The sequence below is a fragment of the Protobothrops mucrosquamatus genome, unplaced genomic scaffold, assembly GCF_001527695.2.
Source record: "Protobothrops mucrosquamatus isolate PMUCROS unplaced genomic scaffold, P.Mucros_1.0 scaffold760, whole genome shotgun sequence".
In the NCBI taxonomy this organism is placed as follows: domain Eukaryota; kingdom Metazoa; phylum Chordata; class Lepidosauria; order Squamata; family Viperidae; genus Protobothrops; species Protobothrops mucrosquamatus.
The window spans coordinates 543,841-562,793 of NW_015387029.1; the positions used below are offsets into that span (position 1 = coordinate 543,841).

The 18,953-nt window shown below is 44.6% G+C and overlaps 1 protein-coding gene across 1 annotated transcript in view; it reads left to right on the forward strand.

Annotated features, from left to right (window-relative positions):
• The window catches only part of LOC107289734 (fibrillin-2), a 172,158-nt gene that overhangs the window by 43,147 nt on the left and 110,058 nt on the right, over positions 1–18,953 (forward strand). Inside the window, 4 exon segments of the mRNA XM_015818536.1 lie at positions 3,088–3,285; positions 7,240–7,365; positions 8,530–8,655; positions 16,861–17,013. Of these exon segments, the coding sequence (XP_015674022.1) occupies positions 3,088–3,285; positions 7,240–7,365; positions 8,530–8,655; positions 16,861–17,013 (603 nt within the window).

The following is an 18,953-nucleotide window of genomic DNA, read 5'->3' on the forward strand; positions in this document are numbered from 1 at the left end:
CCCCACTGCAGACAGCATTGGCTGCTCTCCCTCTCTTGCTGGGAACTTCAATCAGGAAATCTATTTTTGTCCATTTTGCTGCCTTCCCCGTGCTTCCCCCCCCACACCAAATCTATTTTGGGAGCAGAGCTCAGAAAAGAGGAGGGGGCGTCTGGCTCCTTCCCGAAGGTTTCCCTGGCGGGTCCTGTTCAGGCTCCGGTGGGGGGGAGGTTCCCCCCCCTGGCCGACTTGAGGATGGGTGGACTTCAACTCCCAGAATTCCCCAGCCGGCATTAACCCTGGATGGGGTTGCGCTACCCAAGACAGATTCGACGTGCAACTCGGGGGTCTTCCTGGACTCAGGACAGTCTTCCAATATTTGAGGAGGGGGTCAAGCTATTCTCCAAAAGCCCCTGAAGGCAGGACAAGAAACAAAAGGATGGAAACTAATCAAGGAAAGAAGAACTAAGAAGAAATTTCCCAACAGTGAGAACCGTTAACCAGTGGAACGGCTTGCCACTAGAAGTTGTGGGTGCTCCAACACTGGAAGTTTTCAAGAAGAGACTGGACAGCCACTTATCTGAAATAGCACTAGCAGTAGCCCTTAGACTTATATACCGCTTCACAATGCTTTTACAGACCTGTCTAAGCGGTTTACAGAGTCAGCATCTTTGCCCCCAACAATCTGGGTCCTCATTTTATGGACCTCAGAAGGCTGAGTCGACCTTGAGCTGGTCAGGATCGAACTCGTGGCAGTGGGCAGGGAGTTAGCCTGCAATGCTCCATTCTAACCACTGCACCACCGGGGCTCTTACAAGAAGAAGGAAGGAAGAGAAAGAAAGAAAGAAAAAGAAAGAAAGAAAGAAAGAAAGAAAGAAAGAAAGAAAGAAAGAAAGAAAGAAAGAAAGAAAGAAGGGAGAAAGGAAGGAGAGGAAAGAAGAGGCAGAGAAAAAGAGAAGGGAAATAAGAGATGGAGGGAGAAGGAGAGAAGGGAAAAATGGAGAAAAAGAAGAGAAGGAAGGAGAGAGTAGTAGACTCTACTCTCTCCTTCCTTCTCTTCTTTTTCTCCATTTTCCCTCAGTAGAGGGAAGGGAAGGAAAAAAAAGAAAGGTAGAAAGAAAAGGGTGTGAAGGAAGGAGAGAGGTTTTTAAGAAGCGATTGGATGGCCATTTGTCTGAAATGGTAGAGGGTTTCCTGTCTGAGTAGGGGGTTGGACTAGATGACCTCTGAGGCCTATCCTACTCTACTCTACTCTACTCTACTCTACTCTACTCTACTCTACTCTATTCTGTAATTCTATTCTACTCTACTCTACTCTACTCTACTCTATTCTGTAATTCTATTCTATCTACTCTATTCTATTCTGTAATTCTATTCAATTCTACTCTGTAATTCAATTCTACTCTACTCTACTCTACTCTACTCTACTCTACTCTACTCTACTCTACTCTACTCTACTCTACTCTACTCTATTCTATTCTATTCTATTCTATTCTATTCTATTCTATTCTATTCCTTCACATTCCCACATGTCCCCAACCCCTGACACAGGGATGACACAGAGTTGGAACCCCTTGCTAAAAAAAGAGAGAAAAACCTCCTCCACCACCCCCAATTCCTGCAAGCTGCCGCATCCCCACCCCCACCCCGAGCCTTGGACCGGCTGCTGAAACCCAGGATGACGGCCACAACGTGGGAAAGGCAGGCCTCTCTGGAGGCCAGGAAATTAAGAAAAGATGTTTTCCCCACCCTGACAATGCCTCTCTTGTCCTTCAAGACCCCCCACCCCCCGCATACACACACACACATCTTCTTTGCAGATGCTGAGGGGTGGGTGGCTTCTCTCCTTTGGTCTCAGCCGGTCTCCTTCTTTTAATTGCTCTATTGGTTTCAAAGGCAGGAAACCTCAGTGGGTCACCACGCTGACCCAATCCCGTGGGGAGGGGGGGTGAAGGTGAAGAGTTGGAGACCCCTCCAAGAGAAGGAACAGAATAGAATAGAAATTAAATGAATAGAATAGAATAGAATAGAAATTAAATGAATAGAATAGAAATTAAATGAATGGAATAGAATAGAATAGAAATTAAATGAATAGAATAGAATAGAAATTAAATGAATAGAATAGAATAAAATAGAATAGAAATTAAATGAATAGAATAGAATAGAAATTAAATGAATAGAATAGAATAGAAATTAAATGAATAGAATAGAATAGAAATTAAATGAATAGAATAGAAATTAAATGAATAGAATAGAATAGAAATTAAATGAATAGAATAGAATAGAAATTAAATGAATAGAATAGAATAGAATAGAAATTAAATGAATAGAATAGAATAGAATAGAAATTAAATGAATAGAATAGAATAGAATAGAATAGAATAGAAATTAAATGAATAGAATAGAATAGAATAGAAAGAAATTAAATGAATAGAATAGAAGAATAGAAATTAAATGAATAGAATAGAAATTAAATGAATAGAATAGAAATAGAAATTAAATGAATAGAATAGAAATTAAATGAATAGAATAGAATAGAATAGAAATTAAATGAATAGAATAGAATAGAAGAATAGAAATTAAAAGAATAGAATAGAATAGAATAGAAATTAAATGAATAGAATAGAATAGAACAGAATAGAAATTAAATGAATAGAATAGAAATTAAATGAATAGAATAGAATAGAATAGAAATTAAATGAATAGAATAGAATAGAAAGAAATGAATAGAATAGAATAGAATAGAAGAATAGAAATTAAATGAATAGAATAAAAATTAAATGAATAGAATAGAATAGAAATTAAATGAATAGAATAGAATAGAAATTAAATGAATAGAATAGAATAGAATAGAATAGAAATTAAATGAATAGAATAGAATAGAAGAATAGAAATTAAAAGAATAGAATAGAATAGAAATTAAATGAATAGAATAGAATAGAATAGAATAGAATAGAATAGAATAGAATAGAATAGAATAGAATAGAATAGAAATTAATGGAAGCCCCCTTCGGACCCTCCTCCGGGCACCCTCAGGGGTCTGTCTACTCATCCGAGGGACCCCCATTTCTGCCTTGGCACTGACCGCCTCCCTTCTTTCCTTCCTAGATTACCGGACGGGGCCCTGCTTCAGCCAGGTGAACAAGCAGATGTGCCAAGGGCAGCTGAGCGGCATCGTCTGCACCAAGACCATGTGCTGCGCTACCATCGGCCGTGCCTGGGGCCACCCCTGCGAGATGTGTCCGGCCCAGCCCCACCCCTGCCGCCGCGGGTTCATCCCCAACATCCGTACCGGAGCTTGCCAAGGTCAGTGGTGGTTTTTCTGCATGAGACAGCCGGGTTTTCTATGCAGTGCCTGGTCCAAAAGGTTGAGATGGCAGCCACAAAGGTGCATATCAATCGACCAATCAGAATAGAGCTGGAAGGGACCTTGGAGGTCTTCTAGTCCATCCCCCTGCTCAAGCAGGAGGCCCTATACGAAGGCAGGACGAGAAGCAATGGGTGGAAACTAATCAGACAGACAAGTAATAATAATAATAAAGTTGGAAGGGACCTTGGAGGTCATCTAGTCCAACCCCCTGCTCAGGCAGGAAATCCTATACCATTTCAGACAAATGGCCGTCCAGTCTCTTCTTAAAAACTTCCAGCGTTGGAGCATTCACCGCTTCTGGAGGCAGGTGGTTCCACTGGTTAATCAAGGAGAGAAGCAACCTGGAATTAAGGAGAAACTTCCCGACAGGGAGGACAATTAACCAATGGAACAGCTTGCCACCAGAAATTGTGGGCGCTCCATCACTGGAGATTTTTAAGAAGAGATTGGAGGGCCACAAAGGGAGTCAAGCTATTCTCCAAAGCGCCTGAAGGGAGGACGAGAAGCAACGGATGGAAACTAATCAAGGAGAGAAGCAACCTGGAACTAAGGAGAAACTTCCTGACAGTTAGAACAATTAACCAGTGGAACAACCTGCCTCCAGAAGCAGTGAATGCTCCAACAAAGAGGGATGCCTTACCCCTCTTTGAGGTCAGATCGTCTGGCCAGCTCCAACAGGAGTTTCCGGCCAATACAGGCAGTTCTTGATTTATAACAGTTCATTGAGTGACTGAAGCCACAGCAGCGCTAAAAAAAAAAAAAGACTTACGGCCTGTTTTCACACTTACGACCATTGTGGCATTCCCCACCGGATCAAAGCTGTCTCGTATTTGTGACGCTTGCAGGGGTCATGGGATATCCCCATCCAACAAGCAAAGTAGTAGTAGTAGTAGTAGTAGTAGTAGTAGTAGTAGTAGTAGTAGTAGTAGTAATAATAATCTATATAAATAAAAATGTAAATGTTCGTTTGTTCAAAATCTTAAATCTCTGAAAGTTCTTCACCGATTGCTTTGAAATTTTGACACATCGTTGCATTCGAATACGCGCGCATTTTTATATACCTACTATTATATAGATGTCACACCTGTGACACAAACGTGCGCTTTCTCTTTTCTTTCTTTTCCATTTAACCAGACTGAGCCATAGCAACGCGTGGCCAGGTACAGCTAGTAGTAGTAGTAGTAGTAGTAGTAGTAGTAGTAGTAGTAGTAGTAATAATAATAATAATAATAATAATAATAATAATAATAATAATAATAATAATAATAATACAAAATACAAAGACCTACAAATAGAAATAGAAAGACTGTGGCAAAAGCAAGCAAGGGTAGTACCAATAGTAATAGGCGCCTTGGGTGCAATACCAAAACAACTGGAGCACCACTGGAACACCATCATCGGCATTGACAAATTCGCCATTAGTCAATTGCAAAAGGCGGCCTTACTAGGAACTGCTTCGATCCTGCGACGAGATCTGTAATACCATCAAACATCCACATCTGCCTATCCCAGGTCCTGGGTAAGGACTCGATAGGTAGACAAAAATGCCAAATCCAGTCTGAACATCTGGCTGACTGTGCGATGATCCATAATAATAATAATAATAAAGTTGGAAGGGAGCTTGGAGGTCATCTAGTCCAACCCCCTGCTCAGGCAGGAAACCCTATACCATTTCAGACAAATGGCTGTCCAGTCTCTTCTTAAAAACTTCCAGTGTTGGAGCATTCACCGCTTCTGGAGGCAGGTGGTTCCACTGGTTAATTGTTCTCACTGTCAGGAAGTTTCTCCTTAGTTCCAGGTTGCTTCTCTCCTTGATTAGTTTCCATCCGTTGCTTCTTGTCCTGCCTTCAGGCACCTTGGAGAACAGCTTGACTCCCTCTTCTTTGGGGCAGCCCCTGAGATACTGGAAGACTGCGATCATGTCCCCCCTCGTCCTTCTCTTCGTTAAATTAGACATCCCCAATTCCAGCAGCCGTTCCTTATTTGCTTTAGCCTCCAGTCCCCTAATCATCTTTGTTGCTCTTCTCTGCACTCTTCCTGGAGTCTCAACATGTTTTTTACATCGTGGTGACCAAAACTGGATGCAGGATTCCAAGTGTGGCCTTACCAAGGCCTTGTAAAGTGGTATTAACACTTCACGTGATCTTGATTCTCTCCCTCTGTTAATGCAGCCCAGCACTGTGTTGGCCTTTTTGGCAGCTGCAGCACACGGCTGGCTCATATCTAAGTTATTGTCCACTAGGACTCCGAGATCCCTCTCACAGTTACTACTCCAGATTCCCTTAACAGCCGTGTTACTGACTTAAGAACCGCAGCGATTCGCTTAATGATGGGGGCAAGAAAGGTCGTAAAATGAGCCAAAGCTCACATAACAGCTGTTCTCGCTTTGCAACAGAAATTTGGGGCTGGATCGGGGTCATAGAAAGAGGATATGTGGGGCCCAGGGTTGGAAAGGGGGAAGGGTAGTCCCCAAGGTGTTTTTTTTTTCAGGAGTCAAATGGACTTCCTTGTTTTTTGGAAGGCTTTTCGCTTCTCCTCCAAGAAGTTTCTTCAGCTCTGACTGGATGGAAGGGAAATGGAAGGATTTTATATTCCTTGCAGACAGCTGGTCATTTGCATCCTTTTGGAGAGCCGTTGAGGCCACTTGGAGGTTTCTCTGTGTCCTCGGGGTCACCTGAGTGGTGCAAAGGAACTGCTGAAAGGACGGTGTTGTAGACTGGAGGTAGATGGTGTCCTCAGCAGTTCCAAGGCTCCACACTCAGGTGACCCTGAGGAGACAGGTAAACCTCCAAGTGGCCTCAACGACCCTGTAAAACAGACATGTCAACCACAAGGCCCGGGGGCCGGATGCAGCCCGCGAAGGGGTTTCATGTGGCCCATGAAGCCATCCTGGAAACAGTGAGGGAATGGCCCCTGCTGTCTTGGCCCTGGCCCAGGCCGGCCGGGATCCATGTACAATTTTGTGGTGGCCATCTATGCCAAAATGCATTCAGTCTTAGCTCCACAAGGCCCTCTGGGAACAGCGGGGAACCAGCCCCTGGGTGCATGTTGGCCCCGGCCCCTGGGTGCATGCTGGGGAGGGGTCACCCTTTGTGGGGAATGAAGAAATGCACCATCGCCTGGAAGTGGCCAGCAAATGGCCCTGGCCTCCTTCACCTATCCGGCTTGGTGGGCTCTGCCCTGGTCCCACCCCTTTCTGCCAGAGACCCTCAGATCTGTCCCACTCCTTCCCAGGCCCCCACAGGCACCCTTGACGCGAATGATGTAGAGCTGGCCATGCCCACCCAGTAGGCTGCACCCACTCCATCCATGCCCACCCAGTAGGCCACACCCACCCGGCCCCCCAGGGCAACCACAATGCTGATGCGGCCCTCAATGAAATTGAGTTTGACACCCCTGCTCTAAAAGGATGCAAATGACCAGCTGTCTGCAAGGAGTATAAATCCTTCCATTCCCCCACCATCCGGTCAGAACGGAAGAAGCTTCTTGGAGGAGAAGCGAAACGTCTTCAAATAAAAGGCTCCACACCCATGTGCACCCCTCAGGTGACCTTGAGGACACAGATAAACTTCCAAGCGGCCTCAACGACTCTCCAAAAGGAGGCAAATGACCAGCTGTCTGCAAGGAGTATAAATCCTTCCCTTCCCCACCATCCAATCAGAGCCGAAGAAGCTTCTTGGAGGAGAAGCGAAACGTCTTCAAAGATAAACCAAGAAAGTCCAGTTGCCTCCTGAAAAAAACAGGACCAATGGAGGACGGAGAACCTCCATAGACAGGCGGATGGGTGGAAGAGTTTCTGGATGGCATTCCTGCCCTCCGAGGCCCCTGTCCCCTCTTCTCCCGGGCAGGTGGGCTGACTCAGGGCTGGGGGTCCTGCTCTCTCCCTGCAGATGTGGACGAGTGCCAAGCCATCCCCGGGCTGTGCCAAGGGGGCAACTGCCTCAACACGGTGGGCTCCTACGAGTGCAAGTGCCCGGCCGGTCACAAGCAGAGCGAGACCAACCACAAGTGCGAAGGTGAGGAGGCCCAGGGTGGGTTCGGGTGGGGGGAAGCGGAGAGGGGCGTGGAGGGTGTCCAGGCTGTCCAGAGGGACAGAGAGGTGCCCTGTGGTTGCAAAGAGGCCATCGCTCCGAAGATGATTGGAGAGGGTGGGGAAACTCTACACATGCTCGGGGCAGCTGAGCATAACTAGATTAGATACAGAGATAAATATAGCTATAGAGATGTATACATATAAATATATAAATAGATTGTATATCGTTATAGAGATAAATGTAGATATAGATATAAATAGATATAGAGATAACTATAAATATATAGGCTAGATATAGAGATAGAGATAGATGTAGTGATATAGAGTTATAGATATAGATATGCAATATAAATATAAATATGTAGATTAGATATAGAAATAGAGATAAATGTAGAGATATAGATATATAGATATAAATCTAAATATATAGATATAGATATATCAATATTGATATATATAGATAGATATAATATATAGATATAAATATGAATATATAGATATAAATATAGATATGGATATAGAGATAGAGATATAATCTATAGATGTATAGATATAAATCTAAATATATAAATTAGATGTAGATATAAATGTAGAGATATAGATATAGAGATATAAATATATTTATAGAGAGATATAATCTATAGATGTATAGATATAAATATAAATATATAGATATAGATATAAATGTATAGATATAGAGATATAAATATATTTATAGAGAGATATAATCTATAGATGTATAGATATAAATATAAATATATAGATATAGATATAAATGTAAAGATATAGATATAGAGATGTAAATATATATATAGAGAGAGAGATATATATAACCTATAGATGTATAGATACAGATATAAATATAGAATTAGATATAGGTATAGATATAAATATAGAGATATAGAGATATAGAAGTAGAAGCAGGTAGAGAGATCTGCTGATGCTTTATTTAAGCTACGTTTGTGTATTGCCTGAATAAAACGCACACCCTCCTTCCTCACCCTCCTCCCTCCTTCTTAGATTGGGCTCCCCAAGGGGGTCTGTCCCCCCCAGGGCCGGGTCTTTCCTGGGGAGGGGTGGCTTGGCTTATTATCAGCCCAAACTGTGGCCAGGCGCAGCCGATTGACCGCCATCTCCTCCTCCCCAGATGCGGACGAGTGCAGCAGCACGCCCGGCGTTTGCAACGGCGGAGAGTGTACGAACACGGTGGGCAGCTACGTCTGCGCCTGCCCACGAGGCTTCATGACCAGCCCGGACGGGTCCCGTTGTGTGGGTAAGCGAGACGCTAATACGGCCCGGCTGGGCCTCACTGTTCTAAGTGGCAAGGAGTCCCAAGGGTAAGAGGGGTGATGGCGCAGTGGTTAGACTGCGGTACTGCAGGCTACTTTCGCTGACTGCCGGCTGCCAGCAGTTTGGCAGTTCGATCCTCTCACCGGCTCGAGGTCGACTCGGCCTTCCGTCCTTCCGAGGTCGGTGAAAGGAGGACCCAGATTGTTGGGGGCAAATATGCTGACTCTGCAAAGCGCTTAGAGAGGGCTGTGAAAGCGCTGTGAAGCGGTATATAAGTCTGAGCGCTGTTGCTATTCTCTCCCTCCTTCCCTCCTTCTTCTCCTGCTTGAGCAGGGGGCTGGACTAGAAGACCTCCAAGGTCCCTTCCAGCTCTATTCTGATTCTGATTCCCTCTCCTTCCTTCACACCTTTTTCTTTCTTTCTTTCTTTCTTTCTTTCTTTCTTTCTTTCTTTCTTTCTTTCTTTCTTTCTTTCTTTCTTTCCTTCCTTCCTTCCTTCCTTCCTTCCCTCTACTCTCTCCTTCCTTCTCTTCTTTTTCTCCATTTTTTGCTTCTCTCCGGCTCCCTCCATCTCTTATTTCCCTTCTCTTTTTCTCTCCCCTCTTTCCTTCCTTACTTCCTCCTTTTTATTTCTCCTTTTGGTTCCTTCCTTCCTTCCTTCCTCCCTCCCTCCCTCCCTCCCTCCCTTCCTTCCTTCCTTCCTTCCCTGGACATTTACAAAAATAGACCAGGCAGTCATTGGACTGGGATGGTATAAGATCTCCTGCCTTGTGCAGGGGGTTGGACTAGAAGACCTCTGAGGTCCCTTCCAGCTCTAGAGTTCTAGGTTCTCAGTACTACTTCCAAAAAAATACCTTGGAGAACCAGCTATCCCTGTTGTGGGGAGTTGCCTGGCCACTCAAGTGAACCGCTTGGGGTTAACTGTTTCCAGATTTCACAGTTAGCCGTACAGCTGTTTCCTTTCTGGAATTATCACATTTTTGCAAGCCAAAGTGCACCTAATGAAAAGAAGCACGAGGGGGGACATGATAGCAGCCTTCCAGTATCTCAGGGGCTGCCCCAAAGAAGAGGGAGTCAGGCTATTCCCCAAGGCGCCTGAAGACAGGACAAGAAGCAACGGATGGAAACTAATCCAGGAGAGAAGCAACCTAGAACTAAGGAGAAACTTCCTGACATTTAGAACAATTAACCAGTGGAACAACCTGCCTCCAGAAGTTGTGGATGCTCCAACACTGGAAGTTTTCAAGAAGAGACTGGACAGCCATTTGTCTGAAATGGTATACTGAGCAGGGGGTTGGACTAGATGACCTCCAAGGTCCCTTCCAATCCTATTATTCTGTTCAGTTCCGTTCTAGTAACGCAGAAGGAGCCAGATTTTTGTGGGGTGGGTGTGTGTGTCTCAGTTAAACCTTTGCAAATAAAGCTTCTGTTCTCTTCTTTGTTGATTGGGGGGGGGGACAAAAATCTGGAATGTAGGCTTGGCTAAATGCCTTCTCCCTCCCCCGCCCTCTTGTCCTAACCAGAAAAATTCCTTTTCTAACGACTTCCTCGCTTGCTTTGTAATTTTATTGGCTGGGCTGCCAGGAATGGCCTCCCCCCCCCTCCCCATTTTCTTGCAGCTGCTCCCAAGGAAGATAAGCCACCCTTAAGCTTTCCCTTCCCTGTCTTGATCCCAAACTGGAAACACCCCACCCCACCCTTCCTCCCCATCAGCCAGAGGTGAACAATGCACCCCGGCTGAGATGGGACAAAGATCTTTTTTTTTTGAGAGAGAGAGAGGTTGGACAAAAGCAAACATCTGCCAAAGTTCAAGTCCTTGCAGGCTGCTTAAAACAATAAATTTATTTATTTAGCGTGTGGCGTAACATACGTGGGCTTACAACATGTATTAACATTCCGCCTAGATTAAAAACACAGCAAAATATGAATGTTAAAAAAAGATGTATGTTCAAATACCAATGTCTGGGCCAGGGGTAGGCAATCTTGGCTCTTTTATGACTCGTGGACTTCAACTGGCTCAGGAATTCTGGGAGTTGAAGTCCACCAGTCATAAAAGAGCCAAGGTTGCCTACCCCTGGTCTAGGCCATCTAATCATTGAAATGCAGCATCGGTTATCTGGAAAAAAATAAATGGAATGGAATGGAATGGAATGAAGTAGAGTAGAGTAGAGTAGAGTAGAGTAGAGTAGAGTAGAGTAGAGTAGAGTAGAGTAGAGTAGAGTAGAGTAGAGTAGAGTAGAGTAGAGTAGAGTAGAGTAGAGTAGAGAATAGAAAACAAAATATAGAATACCGGTATATACTGCTCACAAAAATAAAGGGAACGCAAACCCCTTCAGTTCCATGGTAAAATGTTCCCTTTATTTTTGTGAGCAGTATATATAGAATAGAATAGAATAAATATAGAATATAGAAGAGAAGAGAAGAGAATAACAAAGTTGGAAGGGACCTTGGAGGTCTTCTAGTCCAACCCCCTGCTCAAGCAGGAGACCCTATCCCATTTCAGACAAATGGTTGTTCAATCTCTTCTTAAAAACCTCCAGTGATGGAGCACCCACAACTTCTGGTGGCAAGCAGTTCCACTGGTTATTTGTTCTTACTGTCAGGAGGTTTCTCCTTAATTCCAGGTTGCTTCTCTCCTTGATTAGTTTCCATCCGTTGCTTCTCCTCCTGCCTTCAGCCGCCTTGGAGAATAGCTTGACTCCCTCTTCTTTGGGGCAGCCCCTGAGATACTGGAATAAGATACATATAGTCCTTGACTTATAACCATTCATTTAGTAACTGTTCGAAGTTACAACAGCACTGAGAAAAGTGACTTATGACCATCGCAGCATCCCCGCAGTCAGGTGATCAAAATTTGGACGCTTGGCAACTGTCTCATATTTACGACAGTCGCAGTGTCCCTCCCCCCCGGGGTCACGTGATCCCCTTTTGCAACCTTCTGGGAAGGCAGATTCCCTTAACAACCACGTCACTAACTTAACCACTGTAGTTGATTCACTTAACCAGTGTGGCAAGAACGGTCGTAAAATGGGGCAAAACTCATTTAACAACTGCCTGGCTTAGCCACAGAAATTTTGGACTAGTTGTCGCCATGAACCGAGGACTATCTGTGCTAAGATGTCACCTAGATTTAAAGCAGAGTAAAATATGAATGTTGAAAGGATCTCTATTCAGATACCAATGTATAGGGCAGGAGTCTTCAAACGTGGACCTTTTATGACTTGTGGACTTCAGCTCCCAGAATTCCTCAGCCAGCATATGGGAACCATGGCTCTTTTATGACTTGTGGACTTCAACTCCCAGAATCCCTCAGCCAGCTTGGCTGGCTGAGGAATTCTGGGAGTTGAAGTCCACAAGTCATAAAAGGGCCAAGTTTGAAGACCCCTGGTCTAGGGCATCTAACCATTGAAATGCAGCATTTTTTTATCTGAAAAAAAGATCAGTTCCAGGGCTGGCCTAGGCCCTCAGCCGGTCGCGATGTGACCTACAATTTGATATGAGACTCTGCAGTCCCACTGAGGGGTGCAGGGGGGGGCTGTACCCCACTTATACAATGAATTCCCGCAGATGCCACGCAGGGTGGCAGTTAAAGAACCTTGTCAGAAGGAAAAGGAAGGAAGATAAAAGTTGGTTGGTTTGATCCTGATTAAGATAGGACACGTTTTTAGATGAAGCTCTGATAACTCTTTAGAGAGCAAGAGAGAGAGAAAGAGAGTCACAGAGACAGAAGGAGAGAAAGAGGGAGAGAGAGAGAGACAGAGAGAGACAAAAAGAAATAGAAATAGAGGGAGGGAGAGAGAGATAGGAAGAGAGAAAGAAAAAGAAAGAAAAAGACTAAGAGAGAGAAAGAAAGAGAGACAGAAAGAGAGGGGGGCAGAAAGAGGAAGAAAAAGAGAGAGAAAGAGAAAAGAGAGAGAGAGAGAGAGAAAGACAGAAAGAGAGAGAAAAAGAGAAATAGAAAAAGAAAGCGAGAAGGAGAAAGAGAAAAAGAAAGGGAGACAGAAAGAAAAAGAGAGAGAAAGAAAGACAGAGACAAAAAGAAATAGAAAAAGAAAGAGACGGAGGGAGAGAGAGGAAGAGAGAGAAAGAAAAAGACAAAGAGAAAGAGAAAGAAAGAGACAGACAGAGGGGGGGCAGAAAGAGAGGAAGAGAAAGAGAGATAGAGAAAAAGAAAGAGAGAGAGAGAGAGACAGAAAGAGAGAGACAAAAAGAGAAATAGAAAAAGAGATGGAGAAAGAAAAAGAAAGGGAGAGAGAAAGAAAACGAGAGAGATAGAGAGACAAAAAGAGAAAGAGAAAAAGAAAGAGGGAGAAAGAGAAAAAGAAAGAGACAAAAAGAGAGAGAGAGAGAGAGAGAAAGAGAGGCAGAAAGAGAGAGAGAAAGAGAAAGAGAGATAGATTTCTACTTTGAATTGAAGAATTGGCACAGCTAGTAGAAAAACCCTCCAGACCTTTTGCTGTTCAGCCCTGTTGGGAGCAAACATTTGCCAGTCTTGTTTGCAAAGAGAAGCGGTCCGGGTTCAAATCTTGGTGGGGAGGCTGGGAAAGGTCAAAGGTCAAGATTGGGAAAAGATGCCGGCCAGCAGGAGTTACGGCTGCAGTCAGTCCAGCTTCTCCTGTTGTGATGTGTTTCATTTGCCCGTTCACTTGGTCTTCTCTGCAAAGGCTGCCCCTCCTCTGGCCTTAGAAGCTGGCTGGGGTGGTCGTGCTCGGATAGGACACCACTAGGAAATCCCCAAAGCTGTAGAAGTCCCCCCCCCCAAAAAAAAGATAAGAGCAAACCAGAGTGGGGGAAATCCCTATTCAGACTGACTGTTCCCTTGGGGAACTGAAGACAGGAGATGTTGAGGAGAACACGAAGCAGGGTCTGTCCTGATTCCTCCAGGGAAAGGAGCCCACCAAGAAGGTTGCAGAGTTGATCAAGAAGTGAAATGGAGGTGGTTGGTAGATTACAGGCTACAGACATGGAATAAAATGTGCAATGAAGCACTGAAACGATAAACAAGGATCTTGAATGTAACATTCAATTAAAATAAAAATTAATTCATCACTTGCTTTTCTCTTCTCTCTCTCTCTCTCTCTCCTTTCTCTCTCTCTCCCTCTTTCTCGTTCCCTCTTCTTCTCTCTATCCCTCTCTCTCTACTTCTGCTTTCCTCTTTCTTTCTCTCTCCCTATTTCCCCTCTCTCTGTTTCTCTTTCCCTCTTTCTCTCTTTCTTTTTCTCATTCTCTCTCTCTGTTTCTCTTTCTCACTTTCTTTCTTTCTCATTCTCTCTCCCTCCCTTTTTTTCTTTCTCTCTATCCCTGTCTCTGTTTCTCTTTCTCTCTCTCTCTCAATCCCCCCCTGTTTCTCTTTCCCTCTTTCCTTCTCTATCCTGGTCTCTCTCTCCCTCTCTCTCTGTTTTTTCCCCCCCTCTTTCTTTCTTTCTCTCATTCTCTCTCTGTGTTTCTCTTTCCCACTTTCGTTCTCTCTCTCTCTCTCTCTCTCTCTCTCTCTCTCTCTCTCTCTCTCTCTCCCTCCCTCCCTCCCTCTCTCTCNCTCTCTCTCTCTCTCTCTCTCTCTCTCTCTCTCTCTCTCTCTCTCTCTCTCTCTGTCTAAGCAAAGGAGCCGGAGAGGAAGAATTACGGTCCCGGAGCAAGGATGGGGTGGGGGCAAATTGTATAAGCATCTGGACCCCTGAACTCTTTTCCCGGCTGCCAAAACGTTGAGCAAATGCCGGGCAGTTTCAATTAGGCCAGCCAGGTTTTAAAAATAACCGAATCCTCCCCAAGGGGGCCTTGGCGTGGCCAGCCGGACTACGTCATGCCACCGGGGCCCTTTCCCTGGAGCGAAACATGTGCCGTAAATGTGCTGTCGCTCAAGCTGCGATGGACAATATTTTTTCTGGCCAAACTTGAAGAACTTTCCCTTGGCGTTTACGTTGCCTGGACTGAAAGGGTCTTTTGTTCCCGAGCACCTGGGGGGGACTTCTCAGCATCCCTTAACTTTGCCGGATTAAAGATATCTTTGTGGTCCCGATTAGTTAGCCGGAGACCCCCTAGGAATAGTTCGAAATGCTCAATTTTTCCAAAAGGAACGGAGCCTTTCCTGATAGACCGCCGTACGATATTTTTTTTCGCCCGTCGCCTGCAGGAAATCACATAAAGGAACTATTTAACCGTGAGGAATGAGCGGCTGGGTGATTCTTCCCACCTCCGCCTGTTCCTTAAGCCCCGCTGACGCTTCGGGGGTCTTCCCCACGGACCCCTTTGGGAAACAAAAGCAAGCCTGAATTTTATTTTATTTTTTTGAAAGAGTCCGCCCGTGCTGCTCATCCCAGCTTCCCAACCGGATGCTTTTTTCCCCTCAGTGCTTAATGGGAAATAAAGTCTTGGTGTCTCCACGTTACAAGGGGACAATACAAGCAGGCCTCCCCATAACAACATTTAGGCAAGAAAAACCAAATGCACAGGTATAGTATAGGGGGTACCTTGCTCAATAGTAGTAACTGTGAGAGGGACCTCGGAGTCCTAGTGGACAGTCACTTAAATATGAGCCAGCCGTGTGCTCAGCTGCCAAAAAGGCCAACACAGTGCTGGGCTGCATCAACAGAGGGAGAGAATCAAGATCATGTGAAGTGTTAATACCACTTTACAAGGCCTTGGTAAGGCCACACTTGGAATACGGCATCCAGTTTTGGTCACCACGATGTAAAAAAGATGCTGAGACTCTAGAAAGAGTACAGAGAAGAGCAACAAAGAGGATTAGGGGACTGGAGGCTAAAACATATAAGGAAAGGTTGATGGAATTGGATATGTCCAGTTTAATGAAGAGAAGGATGAGGGGGGACATGATAGCAATGTTCCAATATCTCAGGGGATGCCCCAAAGAAGAGGGAGTCAAGCTATTCTCCAAGGAGCCTAAAGGCAGGACAAGAAGCAACGGATGGAAACTAACCAAAGAGAGAAGCAACCTAGAACTAAGGAGAAACTTCCTGACAGTTAGAACAATTAACCAGTGGAACAACCTGCCTCCAGAAGCGGTGAATGCTCTCACACTGGAAGTTTTTAAGAAGAGACTGGACAGCCATTTGTCCGAAATGGTGTAGGGTTACCTGCCTGAGCAGGGGGTTGGACTTGATGACCTCCAAGGTCCCTTCCAACTTTATTATTATTATTATTATTATTATTATTATTATTATTATTATTATTATTATTATTATTATTAACCATTCATTCAGTGACCAAAGTTACAACGGCACTAAAAAAAAGTGACTTATGACTGTTTTTCACACTTACGACCGTCACGTGGTCAAAATTTTGGATGCTTGGCAACTGGCATGTACTCGTGATGGTTGCAGTGTCCCGGGGGTCACGTGATCCCCTTTTGCGGCCTTTTAACAACCGTGTGACTAACTTAATTGCCGTGTTTCACTTAACAACTGTGGCAAGAAAACGGGACAAAACTCACAAATGTCTGGCTTAGCACTGGAAATTTTGCCCTCGGTTGCGGTCATAAGTCAAGGACCATCTTACTCATTCAATACAAAGAGAAAAAAAAACATGCCTGAATTTTGGCCCATCCAAGATCTCTCCGTCACAGTCTGCTGCCAAAGCCCAAAGCCCCCCCCCACGAGGCTCCCCCCCCATCGTAGCAGGAGGGGGGACCCTGTGATCCTCTGCATGCAGTTTCACCTTCAGACTGCTTGCGCAAATCCCCTAGCTGCAGGCTGTCTGGGTTTATGTTGGACTCCATTTCCCATCTTCCCCAGCCAGCATGGTGAATGCAAGGGGTTTATTTGATTGATTGATTGATTGATAAGTGAGCATTCACAATGACCCTGAAAAAAGTGACTTGGGACCGTTGCAGCATCCCTGCGGTCATGTGATCGTGATCGAAATTCAGATCCTTGGCAGCTGACTCGCATTTACGACGGTTGCAATGTCCCGGGATCACGTGATCCCCTTTTGCGACCTTCAGACAAGCAAAGTCAATGGGAAAAGCCAGACTCACTTAAACAACTGTGTTGCTAGCTTAACAACTCCAGCGATCCACTTGTGGCAGGAAAGGTTGTAAAATGGGGCAAAATGCATTTAACAAGTGTCTCACTTAGTGACATAAATCTTGGACTCCGTTGTGGTCATAAGTCGAGGACTACCTGTACCCCGTCCGGTCATTTCCTGACTTACCTCTGTCTTTCTTCTGCCCACAGACCAACGAATTGGGACCTGCTTCTCCGCGCTGATTGGTGGACGGTGCGCAGGGGAGCTTCCTGGCCAGTATACCAAGATGCAATGCTGTTGTGACTCCGGGCGCTGCTGGGCCATTGGACAAACTCCGGAGATGTGCCCTGTACGGGGGTCAGGTGAGTGATTTGCCTAAGACCCCACAGCTCCCTGGGGGGACTCGGGGCAACATCAAGCTCCAGAGGAGACCCAAAGAAGGACAACGGATGAGTGGCACAGCAGTAGGGCTGCGAATCTGTTGCACTTCCTCCATTGGGATTGGATGCTTGGAGCTTCTCTTTAATTATTCTCATTAATGTTGCCGTGTCTTTTGGAGCTCCTCTTTAATTATTCTCATCAATGTTGCCGTGTTTTTTGCAGCTCCTCTTTAGTTACTCTCATCAATGTTGCCGAGTCTTTTGCAGCTACTCTTTATTCTCATCAATGTTGCCGTGTCTTTTGCAATTCCCCTTTAAATATTCTCACCAATGTTGCCATGTCTTTTGGAGCTTCTCTTTAGTTATTCTTATCAATGTTGCCGTGTCTTTTGGAGCTTCTCTTTAATTATTCTCATTAATATTGCTGTGTCTTTTGCAGCTTCTGTTTAATTATTCTTATCAATGTTTCCGTGTCTTTTGGAGCTCCTCTTTAGTTATTCTCATCAATGTTGCCGTGTCTTTTGCAGCTTCTCTTTAATTATTCTCATTAATATTGCCGTGTCTTTTGGAGCTTCTCTTTAATTATTCTCATTAATGTTGCCGTGTCTTTTGGATCTCTTCTTTAATTACTTTCATTAATGTTGCCGTGTCTTTTGGAGCTTCTCTTTAGTTATTCTCATCAATGTTGCCGTGTCTTTTGGAGCTTCTCTTTAATTATTCTCATTAATGTTGCCATGTCTTTTGGATCTCTTCTTTAATTACTTTCATTAATGTTGCCATGTCTTTTGGAGCTCCTCTTTAGTTATTCTTATCAATGTTGCCGTGTCTTTTGGCACTCCTCTTTAATTATTTTCATCAATGTTGCCGTGTCTTTTGGAGCTTCTCTTTAATTATTCTCATTAATGTTGCTGTGTCTTTTGCAGCTTCTCTTTAATTATTCTCATCAATGTTTCCGTGTCTTTTGGAGCTTCTCTTTAATTATTCTCATTAATGTTGCCATGTCTTTTGCAGCTCCTCTTTAGTTATTCTCATCAGTGTTGCCATGTCTTTTGGAGCTTCTTTTTAATTATTCTCATTAATGCAGCTGCTTCAGGGTTTCCAAGATACGGTACTTGATTCACATTAATGGCTTTGCAGATTCTTTCAAGAGCTTTACACAAACCTGTTATATGGTTGACTTACAACCGTTCATTTAGGGAATGTTCTAAGTTAAAACAGCACTAGAAAAAGTGACTTTTGATTGGTCCTTGCACTTACAACACTGCAGTAACCCACACTCACACAATCACGCTTGGCAGCCAGCATGTATTTACAACAGTTGCAGCTTCCTGAAGACACATTATTTGTCATTTGCAGCCTTCCTAACTCTCTTCCAACAAGCAAAGCCAAGGGGGGGGGGGAGCCAGACTTCCTTAACAACCGTGTGATTCACTTAACATATAGAGGTATTTTTAAAAAAGGATATAAAGTGGGACACAACTCACTTAACAACTGTGTTACTTAGTGACAGACATTCTGGATCCCATTGCAGACATAGATTGACGACTAGTTGTAGTTTTTCAGCAGGTGCTGGCTGTTGTGCTTCTCCTCCTGCCCCCTTTCCTTCTCTTCTTCTGCTTCTCCTCCTTCTCCTTCTCCCTCTCTCTTTCTTCTCCTTCTCCCTCTCCCTCTCCTCCTCCTCCTCCCCCTTTCCTTCTTCTCCTTCTCCTCCCCCTTTTCTTCTCTCCTTCTCCCTCTCCTCCTCCTTCTCCCTCTTTCCTTCTTCTCCTTCTCCTCCTCCTCCTCCTCCTCCTTTTCTTCTCTCCTTCTCCACCTCCTGCCCCCTTTCCTTCTCTTCTTCTGCTTCTCCTCCTTCTGCTTCTCCCCCTTTCTTTCTCTCCTTCTCCCTCTCCCTCTCCTCCTCCTCCCCCCCTTTCCTTCTT